Source organism: Equus caballus, unplaced genomic scaffold (assembly GCF_041296265.1).
Source record: "Equus caballus isolate H_3958 breed thoroughbred unplaced genomic scaffold, TB-T2T haplotype2-0000448, whole genome shotgun sequence".
Taxonomy (NCBI): Eukaryota; Metazoa; Chordata; class Mammalia; order Perissodactyla; family Equidae; genus Equus; species Equus caballus.
In genome coordinates, this window is record NW_027221892.1 from 501,303 (window position 1) to 513,073 (window position 11,771).

Consider the following 11,771-nt stretch of genomic DNA (forward strand, 5'->3'; position numbering starts at 1 on the left):
ATCACACGGCTGGAATCCAGGCCTGTTTGGAGAGGTATTCCCGACTGCATCCACCCCTTCTTGTAATTCTTCCACCTCTAAGTTCGGGGACCAGACCCAGGCGGCACCACCTCCCAGATATGGGAGGCGTTATCACATGTCCACCCGAAGACGTCCCTGGGAATGTGTTTCTAGCGCCATCCCATCGTGCAGGTTGGGAGACTGGGGAGGCCCTGAGAGGCACAGTGGCTTTTCCAGGACACAGAACTGCTAGGAAAAAGGAGATCCGAACTGGGCGCTCTCTCTTCAAAGCTGGGGCGCTGGTTCCGATCCCAAGGAGCTGTGGGGAGGGCTGTGATGGAACTTTCTGTACAGCTCGGGAGATGACACGGGCAAGGAGGGTGAGCGGTCAACAGCCCCGAGGGGGCTTTGGGTGGGTCTGATGGAGGGAAGGGCCCCCCATCCTGGAACCTTGGAGACATGACCTCACTTCCTTGGCGACCGACCCCAACAGAGCTTAGAACTCTGGTCACCAGGCAGCCATTTTGTACACATAGCCCATTTGACCAGAGACACTCGACACAGGAGGATGTGTTCGTGTATCCCCTCTTTGCGAGGCTCTGGCGCACAGAGAGCCAACAATGACAGTCTTCTCCAGCGCTGTCGACACTGGCTGAGACCGCACCTCCAAGACCTCAGGCCATTCGGAAGAAGGAACCCTCAGGTAACACAAGGCAGCCCAGGGCGGGCCACTCCGGGTCAGGCCACAAGTGTGATCCCACCCTCCCATGCGGGCAGCCCCACACCCCTTGACCCTTATTGTGTGTGTGTGTTGGCGGGCATGGAGTGACGGAAGGCAGGGATGAGCGTGGAGCTACCCTGGACGGGAGCAGACGGTTAGGGCTTGGAAGCCTGGCGGTATGTCGTGTTCATATCCCGGGTGGTGGCTGGCAGGATGGAAGGTGAGTGCTGGGAGCCAAGCCGCCCTACCCGTAGGTGAATCCCAAGCCCGTGAGGTGTCATCTCATTCGCTCCCTGTCTGGAGGTCTATGCGGATGCCCCTCTGTCTGTGCTCGGTGTGCGGGAGAGTTTTCCCCCTGTGGGCAAGTGCAGGCAGGCCCCTGCTACCTGCCGCCGCGGCCACCGGACGCTGTCTTTGCAGAGCTCCACCCAGGAGATGGTCCAGGAGCTGGCGCATGGGTCCTACGGCTCCATCTCCCTGGACAGGGGGCAAGTGCAGCAGACCACCGACCTTGCCCGGGGCTGGACTGAGGGGAGAGTGAGTGACACCCGGGGCCCTGAGATCACCGGGGTGTGTCCACAATCCAGAGTCAAATCTGGAGCCCTCCCCTGGACCCGCCCAGGGCTTTCCCACTGGAGTGTCCCAAGGGCCCAGTCCCAAAGGAATCTGGACTTCCACGCCTCCTCACCAGCTACCTAGGAGGGTGGGAAGTCGCTCTTTCCTAACCCTAGGCGGAGTAGACAAAACACTGATGTTTGCGCTTCACACTCGGCCAGGGGCATCTTTGAAATCTGCCATTTTCTGAATCTGAAACCTCTGTAACGAGGGTCTCAAACCTCCCTTTCGTGTAAAAGAAAGAAAAACCAGCGTCCTTTCTTGTAGTCAGCCAGATCCTCACAGCGTCTGTCTGCCCGTGCACTGTCTCCCGACTGGGGAGGGCTGAGGTTCCCACCAGACATTTCCCTTCATGTCAGGAGCACATGAAGCCTCAGGTGGGGGAGCGGGGGAGTCCTGCAGCCCTGGCTTAGGGCGGTTCTCAGTTCCGACGCACAGGACCCTGAGCAGCCACTTGGCAGCCCGAAGCTTCCGTCCTCTCATCTCTAGAATGGGGATGTTTGTGTTGGATTCGCTGGTCAGTGCTCTTAATGCACGCTTTGGTGCGGGGCGGTCTGTCCTTGCCAAGCCAGCCAAGTGTCCTGAGGAACTCATCGTATAATCCTCCCCCCGCCCAAACTCAAATTGGACTTTTCAAGCCTGGAAACCGGTTGGCTGTGGGCAATCCTGTCCCTCCTCTGCACACATCCCTGAGGGGCTCACAGTTCCTGGGGGACCTCCAGACCTTGACTTCCTGGAGGTTCACGCTGGTGCTGGTGACTCTGTGTCCTTCCTCATCTCACCCAGCGCGGAGAGTCACTCGGGCAGCGGAATGAGGCCTGCAGGATGCGGGCCCTCCAGGCAGGCCTGCTGGAGAGGCTGCCGCCGTCCATAGGACCAGCCTTGGCGCCTCGAAACATGGCCAACGTCACCACCATCGTGTTTGACTGCGCGGCTGTCCTCACCTCCCACGGGGTCCTGGACCACCTACTTGCTACGTGAGTGCCCAGCCCCTCCTCAGCACAGTGGTGACTCTGCCCACTGCCAGCTGTGTGTCTTGGAAACGGCCCTCCATCTCTCTGAGCTTCGATTGCTCCTCTGCAAAGTGGAGTGGGAGAGGATAAACTTCATCGGGTTCTGGTGGGCACGAATGGGATGAGCCACGGCAGGTGCTTCCCTGGGGCCTGGCTCTACAGAAGGGGCTGAGAGACGTGCCGTGGTTGTTCCTGGTTATTCTTTCCCTCTCCCCGATGAAGAGCAGTCTGCTCCCCCATCGCTGGGATGGGGCCTTTCTGAGTTTGCAAAGGCACACGGAAAGCACTCTGGCAGGGAGTGTGGGATTCCATCCAGCTGGTCGTGGGGCGGGTCCTTGGAGTAGCCAAGGAGGGGTCTCCGGGGCCGCAGAGGGGCCCCAGGCCCACTCAGCTACCGGGGATGCTTCTGGTTGGAGTTCATTCGAGAACACTGTATATTAAGCACCTGTGACATGCGGGAGCTTTAGAGACACTTGGCACAACGCAGTGAATGAAGCAGACACAGCCCCTGGACCCCCGCAGCAGCCTGAGACTCAGATAGTCACACACCATATCATCCACAGATCCTGTCCCCGGCCTGTCCCAGGGGATGCCCTCCTATGCTCCTTTACGACTGGAGGCCTCTTCCCACGTTCTCATGCATGATGGACCCCAGCGCCAACTAAAGACCTGAGTGTTCTTTGAGTGCCAGACGAGGGCCTCCTGTCTCCACAGAACAGGGCTGGGGGAGAACAAGAGGACAGAGGACTGTGGCTGGGGCGGGCCCGGCACAACTCTGATCTCACTCATCTTTTGATTCCTCTGGGAGGGCTGAGGTCTGATGGCTTCTACTGCAAGGGGATAGGAGTGAAAGAGAGCTGTGGGTGGGGTCCCAGAGCCCCTGGGAACCAGAGGGGAGGCTGGCTTGAGCTGTTCCCTGGCGACCCATCCCCACCACAGTCCCGTCTCCCTCCGCTTCCCCTTCTCCATATCCACCCCTTCTGACCACCACCAGCAGGCCCAGAAGAGAAGGGGTGTTAGCGAGCCGCTCACACATCGGCCTCAGTCCTCAGTCCACTTGCACAAGGGCGTGGAGGGCTGGGCTGGACTGTGTCCAGCCTCTTTGCGAGAAGAGTGGCAGTGGGAAGAAGAGACTCACACAAACCCCGTGTTCCACCTGCTGGATGAGCAGGCCTGCCACTGCCAGGATGGCCACACAGGAGTCAGCGCCGGGGTGGGACTCCCCCCTGGTGGAAAGGGGCAGGCACAGGGCCCAGACCCAAAGCAGGGTGCCTTGGGAGGACAGTGTGGAAGCGACGGCCAGGCCTCTGGCTCTGTGGCCCAACTGCTTCCGCCCAGTACCGCGTCTTCTATGGTGGGAACCTGGCTGGACCCAATGCAGGATTTCTGGGAGCCCACGCCCTTTCCCTCTTTCAGGATGCGGCTGGCCTCTCTGCGTGTCATCTGGCCTGGGTCGCACCTGGGAGGCCCTGCCTACCTTCCCCAGGTCCAGCTGCAACATCTGGGGCCCAGGAGGGCAGAGCTGGAAGGTGAGGGCACAGCAGTCTGGGAAGACTGTCTGCGGTGGGGTTCACGGGCTGGGGTTCCCTTCAAGACAGCGGAGTCTCTCCTGTCTTGTAAAGTCGGGTACGTAGGTGAAACTTTCTCTTTCTCCTGCTGCAGCGCCAGTTCCAGAGCTCCTGCCGGCTCTAGAGCCAGAGCAAGGGCCAGCTCCGGGGCCAGAGGCAGCTCCAGCTGTAGTTCCACCGTCCGCGCCGGAGCTGGAGGCGGCCTCACCACCAGCAGCCTCACCTCCAGCAGCCTCACCTCCATCGGCCTCTCCAGGGCCGGAGCGAGCGCCATCAGCTTCAGCCCCAGTGCCAGCTTCTGAGCTGGAGCAAGATGCGCCATTGACTTTTGGACGATCTCTGCCTCCAGCTGCCGAAGTCACCGCAGAAGCGAGCGCCGAGCTGAGAGAGGAGAGGCCTAAGCTGCTGGACTTCCCTCCGAAGCTGGTGGCCGAGCAGCTGACCCGGATGGATGCGGTGAGCAGCGGGGCTCTTGGGCTAGGTGGGGCCCGCCTTGGTGGGCCATCAGCTGCCCCAGACCTCCTGTTCCCTCAGCCGCAATCCAACGATGTGGGTGCAAGTCACAGCTCCCCCACTCACCCACCGGGTGACCTGGGCCACCTTCTGGCCCCCAAGTCCTTGCTGTCCCCACATGGACAGTAGAGAGCACACCAAGGGCGGGCACCTGCTGGGCAGAGTGGCTGTGCGGATGGATGAGGTCGAACAGAGAGGAAGCGGGGCAGAGAATAGCCCTCTGGTGGGGGAGGGAAGCTCACTGGAGTGCTGCCAAGTCCTGGGTCACTCACCCATCGGCCCAGGAGGCCTCAACAGCCTCCGTACTTATTAGACACCTAGTGCGTCCTTACCTACATGGAAGACAGGCAAACAAAGCCCATGGTTGTTGCTGCCTCGGGGGAACGTGCAGCTGAAAGGGGAGTGGGACCAGGGGGTGATGAGAACGGGTGGAAGATGCCCCTTGAGATGGGCAGGTGTGAGCCGTGTTCTGGTGCTTGGGGGAAGCAAGACTGGGCTGCGAGCCAATGGGACTTCTCTTCCCCGCCCCTATTGGGTCCTCGGTCATCCTGCGCTGGGCGGCCTCAGCGGACACAGACAAAACCCAGAGACTCCCAGAAGCTTCAGGCCACCTCCTCAGGTTCCTGAGCTGCAGCTGACCAGTGCCTCCTGCCTGGGGCTGCGGGGGCCTGCAGACTCTGAGCTCGGGTGTGGCAGGGTCAGGTGACAGTCCCCATCCTCCCCAGGAGCTGTTCAAGAAGGTGGAGCCCCGCCACTGCCTGGGTTTTGTGTGGTGCCAGCGGCCCAATGGGAGCAAGGAGTACCTGGCTCCCACGGTTCGGGCCACTATCAACCAGTTTCTTCACGTGTCCGGCTGCGTCATCACGACGTGCCTTGGGGACCTCAGCATGACGGCCCAGGACAGGGCCAGAGTCGTCGAGCTGTGGATTCAGGTGGCCAAGGTCAGTAGTGGCAGGGTCCAGGGAGCCCCTCCCTGGAGTCAGGGGGACTGCCCCTTCTCCTCTCGCAGCTTTCAGCCTTGAAGTCGGTGGTCTGGGCCTCGGCAAAGTCCTAGGCCCCTTGCTGCCAAGGGCCTGCTGACCTTGAGTGCTGGTCCCAGTGGTGGGAAGCTCCCTTCCCGCCCTGGGTTGAGCTAAAATCTTCCTGCCCGCGAGCGTTACTCATCAGCTCCCAGGTGTGCCCTCCCTCGCTTCCCTGGGCATCTGCCTCATCCAGGACAGCAGAAGCCCACGAGGGGACACAAGCCAGAGGAAGCAGGGCTCCAGCCCGCCGTCGCAGCTCATTCCCTTCCCTTCCTCAGGAGTGCCGAGTCCTTGGAAATTATGCGTCCCTGCGTGCCATCGTGTCTGCTCTGCAGAGCCCCTCCATCAGCCGTCTGCAAAAGACATGGGGACGAGTTGCCAGGTGGGTAGGCCGTGCTCCATCCAAGCACCACCAGGGCGGACCAGACATCCCCCGTGCGACTGCCATGGACCCCTCATTCAGCTAGGACCATCTGGGAGGCAGCGGACCCTAGGGATGGGGACTGGCCTCCTTGCTCGGGTCTCTGAGACTCTCTGAGACCCTAGGCAGTGGCTCCCCCCTTGTCACATCCTGGATTGAGCCACACTGGAGATTTCCAAGGGTGTACTTCGCAGCAACGGAGCCCTCATCGGCAACCAACGCTGTTAGAAACAATGTGCTCAGTCGGAGTGGGAATGGAGGCCCCAGGTGACCGCAGGAGAGCCTCCACCCGAGTCCCACGGTGACCTCAGAGCTCCGAAGAACCCGGGGAAAACCCTCGTCCAGGCCCCAGGCCCTTTGAACCTTCCGGGTTCTCAGCCAAAGGCATTTCGCCTTCAACTGCCCCGGGTTTTCTTTCCTCCTTTCCTCTCCCCTCAGGAAGAGCTCTCGAAAGTTGAAGAGGTTCGTCAAAGACCAGTGGGTGAGCAGGAGGCAGCTGGTGAAGGTAAGACGGAGGCTGCACATCTGGAAGGAGGGGGAGCGAGAGGGGAGGGGACCCGGCAGGATGAGCTTTGGTTCTCCTGTCACGTGAAGTTGGTCAGGAAAAGATGGACAGGAAGAGGGATGTGCTAGCTCCATGGGCAGGTGGGGGCAGTTTGGGACAGGAGGCCAGGGGCATGGGATAGAATGGTGCGGGCTGGACTGTTCCAGGAGGCTGAGGACCTGGCAGAAGGTGCCGGTGTCTGGCTTCCATGCTGCTCCATCAGCTGCCCTGCATCTTCCTCCTGGCCACTGGCTGGAGCGAGTGGGCGGGCTTCCTTTCTTCCGAAGTCAGCCCAGTCTGTGCTCAGGAAGCCAGGGCCCCACTGCTCCTTCTGTCTTCACTGTGCCTCGCAAGAAGGGCACCCTGCCTGCCTGAGGGATGGGCACTGCCGGATCCCACGGGCCGGGGGCACTCAGGGGCTTCCCAGCCTTGGGACGGACACTGGACCTGGGACAGATCTGTGTCCCCTCGGTGACTCCCCACTCTGGCCCCTAAAGTGGGCGCTGCAGACAGTCCCAGTGGGATGCTCACCCAGGTCCTTGTTGGCGATGACATGTGCCCCGGAGGGCAAGGGCAAGTGCCCAGGGAACTGATGGCTTCTTCAGGGATCCTTCCCGCCCAGACGTCAGAAGTTTCCTCGTAAAACAGAAAGGAAATGCCACCCCGCAGTGCCCTGGTCGCCCCCTCCCCTGCTAGTCAGACGTGGCATTCGGGGTCCCCATCCTGAGCGGATGAAGAAAGAATTCTGTGCAGGGGAACTCCCTGAGGGGATCCTAGGGAGCTGAGGGCTTTAGCAAGGCCTTGGCCTCGGCCTGGGATCAGAGACTCCTGGGCGTTGGGGCTGGCAGAAGCCACTTGACCAGGCCTCCTGAGACACCTCATCTCCCTCCATCCGTGGCTCGGCCCAGCTGGGGGCCCGAACACAGCCTGAGAGTCCCGAGGACAGCACTGTGGTCAGCGGCTGGGCAGAGGGTGGTGTGAAGGCAGAGGAGACAGGGGCCTGTGGCTGGGAGGGGGAGCAGCCTCTCCTCTGGGGCCCCCTGAGCAAGTCCCTGCCCCTGTGTGGGCCTTGGTCTCCTCATCTGGGAGCCAGAGGGAGATGAGCCGTGGTGCAGGCCTCACAGTGGGTGCCGAGGCTCAAGGGTGGGGAGGAATGTGGGGAGCTTGGACCTGGCTCCAGAGGCAGGCTTGAGCGGAGAGCAGTGATGACGGTCAGGTGACGCTTGGGCCTCAGGAGACTGTGGGAGGCAGACAGAGTTCGTCAAACCTTCCAGACGAGGTAACAGGTTCAGGGAGGCCTGGGCGGGCCCAAGGTCACACAGGAGTGAGTGTTGGAGCTGGGATGGCTCTGGAATCAGAGCACCCTGGAGGCGGGAGCCGCAGGGGCACCAGGTGACTGGGGCCACATGTCCAGGGTCCCCGATCTGGGAGGGGTCTGGGAGGACACTTGGAGGGGAGCGTCGGCTCACTGGCCCTGTCAACACCCTGGCAGGAGGCGACCTCTATGTTGACCAGCCTGGAGACGGGCCCCACAGGTGCCCAGAAGGTAAGGGTGCCTGTGGAGGAGGGGCCCAGGAGTCGCAGGAGAGGGGACTCCCCTTCCTAGCCGGAGGTCTCTACCAGCAGAGAGGGAGCCTTTCTCCTCCAGCCCTGCTCCTGGTGCCACAGACCTGAAATGCCTGCGTTGGAAGTGACCAGGAGGAGGCCTGGAACGGATGGGCGCACAACGGATTTGGGACAGGGAGGGGCGGGGACCACGTACCCTGGGTTTTGCCAGAGCCGGCTGCTGGGAGGTGCCTGGAGGAGTTTGGGGTTCCTGGAGGAGAGAAGAGGAGGAAATTGGGGGGAGGCCGCCTAGGTGGGTAGCTTGGGCTGGGCAGGAGGCTGGGGTGAGGAGTGGAGGAGAGGTCTTTGACGGCTCCTGAGAGCGGGATCTCATCACCGTCTCCACCCCGCTGGCACAGGGGCTCATCCCCTTCCTTGGCACATTCCTCAATTACCTACTGCTGCTGGACACCAACATGGAGGATTACCTGGAGGTGAGTGAGCCTGGAGGTGGAGCTGGGGATCAGGATTCGGAGATTTGGGAGGAGAGACTTGCACTGAGGCCTGAGCTCACAACCCTTGGCAGAGTCCTCTCGTGAGGGCCTCACAGCCACCCCGGGAGCTGGGTGTCATGGCCATCTTAGTGATGAGTGAATATAGGATCCAGGTGAGCCGCCAGTCCAGGCTGCCTGACTGCGGAGCTGCTGGAGGGTGTGTCTGAGCTGGACTCAGCCTCTCCCTCAGGCCCCGCCCCTGCAGGGAGTGAAGCCAGGCCCCTCCAAGGCAGGAAGCACACGAGTGGCTGAGCATCCCTTCCTGCCTGAGGCCTCAGTCTGTCTGTCTGTCAGAGAGGGCTGTCTTAGAATGTCCCTGAGCCATAGCCCCGTGGCCTCCTTGCTCTGGAGCTCAGAGTCTTGCCCGGGACCCATTCCCGTTTCTGGTAGCGCCTGCTCCCTGGTCGACCCTGCTGGTAGTGCAACCTGAGAAAGGGTGGAGACGGGGGCTAGCTATGGGCTAAGGGGGCTGTTGCTCATGGACTTTGGCTCTCTGCCTTCCAGGGAAATGAGATCAATTTTGAGAAAAGGAGTGAGGTGAGCAGCTGTGGCCTCCCCGTGCGGAGGGTGGGGCTGTGGCAATCAGAGACTCCTCCGGGGAAGACCTTCTCTGGCCCGATGCCTTGGGCCTTGCTTTCCTTGGGAGAGTTCGGCACCCAGAGCTGGGAAAGCCGTCCCATTGGTGCGTGGGGGAAGGGGCTGGCACCAAGGACACCTTCCTGCAGGAGGAGCTATTTCAAGCCAACTGTGAGAACGAGCAAGTCCTGCACGGAATTGGAGGGAAGGAGGGTTCCCATGTGGGCCAAGACCCCAGACCAGCTCCTTGACCCTCTTCTCACCTGTCTGAGTCCCCAGCACGGTCCCCCACCCAGGCCCCGTCTGCATCATGTCCTTTCTCCCAGGAATTCAAAGTCACCGAGCAGATCTTCCTGCTCCAGGAGGCAGTCCATCTTTACCACATTGAGGCTGAGGAGCGATTTGGGGCCTGGTTCGAGGCCATGGAGCCCCTCAGCGAGGATGAGAGGTGAGGCGGGGCAGGAGTTGGTGAGGGCAAGGCGGACTCTCTCTGATGGCCAGCTCCAGGGAGCCCGTGCCCGTGGCTTCCGGGTCAGTCCCGGGGCTTGTCGCATGGTCACCCGTGGGGCCCTGGGACTCCAACTGCTGGCCGTCTCTGGGAGGGTCACCTGAGGTGTGGCTCCCGGTAGCTGAAAAGTCCCCTCTGTCCTTTAGCTACAGCCTGTCCTGCCACCTGGAGCCCCCACAGGAGAGGGCCGGCAAGATGCGCCGGTTTTTCCTGCCCAAGAAGAACCGCGCGTCTCTCAGCTCAGGGCTCGGTGAGTGTCCAGACAGGCAGGGACTGAAGCCAGGGGCTCCGGAAAGCTTCGGGCTAAGCACGGGCCTAGGGAGATGGACAGCCGGCACGGGGATCCCAGCTCCACTGCTGACCAGGCCTGTGAGGGACAATTCCCTTGACCTTTGTGGGACTCAGCTTCCTCTTCTGTGAAATGGGTGAAGCGAAATGCCAGCTCCCATGTCAGGGACAATGGGGTAGTGTTGACTGAACACTCAGGACAAGGTTTGGAGCAGAATGCAGTGGGGCTGAGGTGTTGGGCTGGGATACTGGTGTGACCCCCCCAATCATCAGTGTCTTCTCTTCAGTCACCAGACCCCTGACGCAGAACCCAGCAACAGTGGCAGATCCCGGTCCTTCCAACAGCTCGAGTGCAGCCTGCTCTTCAGCGGCGGGGACGCGGCTGGGAAACACGCGGGGCCCCAGGCCGGCTCCTCCCATGCTGATGGGGAGAAGAACATTCTAAGCCTTTTCCTGGGAGCCCTGGAGCCCAAGAGGGAGGGGACGACCCCACCCCACAGGCCTGGCAGCTCCACCCCAGCGCCTGTTTACCACTTGGGAAGGGGCCGTATTTCTTTCGTGTTAGTAGTTAGTGCCAGTTTTGAATTTGATGTTAAAATCCTGTTTCTGTTCCAGCCTGCGAGTCACGGTCTGGTTCTTTCCCCTCCTGTGCTCGTGTCAAGGAGACACAGACTCTCGCGTTCCTCCTGGAATGAAGAAATCTTGCAGGGTCTCGGCTTATTGTATGTGAGAGAAGGGAGAAGGGCCAGGCCCCTCCCTGGATACTGAGGGACACCTCCGCGCCCCCCCTTACTCAGAGGACGGCTTCATTTCAGTGTGGTTCACGTGGGCCAGGAGCAGAGACAGCACCCAGAGCTCCTGGCATTTAGAGGGTGGAGGTACTTTCACAGGCAGAGCAACAACCACTGGAATGCGGGTGTCTTTAAAATGGCACGGGCCAGCACCACGACCTGCCCCAGGACAGTGGCTGCTTTTCCACCCCTTTGGAGGAGAGGCCACGTTTTCGGCTTCTCTTGTGGAGGTTCCTCTTCACCAGATGTTAGGAACTTGTCGTTTTCTAATGAGGCTCTGGACAGCAGCAGCTCTAAGTGCAGAGAACGATGTAAAAGCTCAAAACGTGCATGTGGAGGGTCAAGGCCGGAGAAGGTCATGTGCAGATGGACTAAGGGCAGGCAGGACCCTCCCTCCCCCGGCCCCTCTGGGGGCTCCATGTTCACCCTTCACCTGGATTGGAATCCTCTGGGATCCTGGTCCACGGCTCTGAATTCCTTTCCCTGCAAGTTTGGTATCCAGGGGGACAGATCTGTGATGCAGCTTTGAAGGCTACATCTGGGCATCCTTCCCGACGCATCACTGCTCCTTGTCCACCAGGATTTCCTGCCTCCGTGCACTTCCTTCTGCAATTCTTGGAAGGGCAGAAATTCCCTCGAATGCCTCGGCCTCTCTGTCCCGTACCTCGTGGCCACTCCTCCCTGGCAGGGTCTGACGGATCACGGGTGGAGTCTGCTTTGCAAACATTAGATACCCTAATCCTGGCCAAAGAATGACCTATACTCTCCCTCGCTGCCCAGGGTGACATCTGGGCCCCTGTGGTTCTGAGGTGTGTGGTCTCAGGCAATCACCTGTTCACACACTCAGGCATGTTGTTTCTGACTCATCCTAACGGGGCAGGAGGACCTGAGCCTATAAACCATGCAGCCCCTCGGAGGGCTGTGTTCTCTTGCCCAGCCTTATGCTCCGTTTATGGTGTGGGTGTGAACCTTTCCCGTTGGAAGCTTTCAGAGATGAGTCGTGAGAGGAGGGTGGTTGAGGGGTCCAGCAGGGAACGCAAGCAAACGGATGACGGGTAAACACAGCCTGACAAAATTAAAACACTTAAATGG

The 11,771-nt window shown here is 60.8% G+C and overlaps 1 protein-coding gene across 1 annotated transcript; it reads left to right on the forward strand.

Annotated features, from left to right (window-relative positions):
• The first annotated feature begins 497 nt into the window (after nt 1-497).
• LOC138922059 (ral guanine nucleotide dissociation stimulator-like) lies at nt 498-10,502 on the forward strand. The gene is made up of 14 exons (XM_070258897.1): nt 498-703; nt 1,142-1,258; nt 2,123-2,313; nt 3,766-3,878; nt 4,012-4,373; nt 5,156-5,371; nt 5,731-5,834; nt 6,312-6,378; nt 7,910-7,963; nt 8,382-8,456; nt 9,021-9,053; nt 9,419-9,540; nt 9,747-9,850; nt 10,176-10,502. The coding sequence occupies exons 1-14, from the start codon at nt 569-571 to the stop codon at nt 10,331-10,333; spliced, it is 1,851 nt and encodes a 616-aa protein (XP_070114998.1). The 5' UTR covers nt 498-568; the 3' UTR covers nt 10,334-10,502.
• The last annotated feature ends 1,269 nt before the right edge of the window (nt 10,503-11,771 follow it).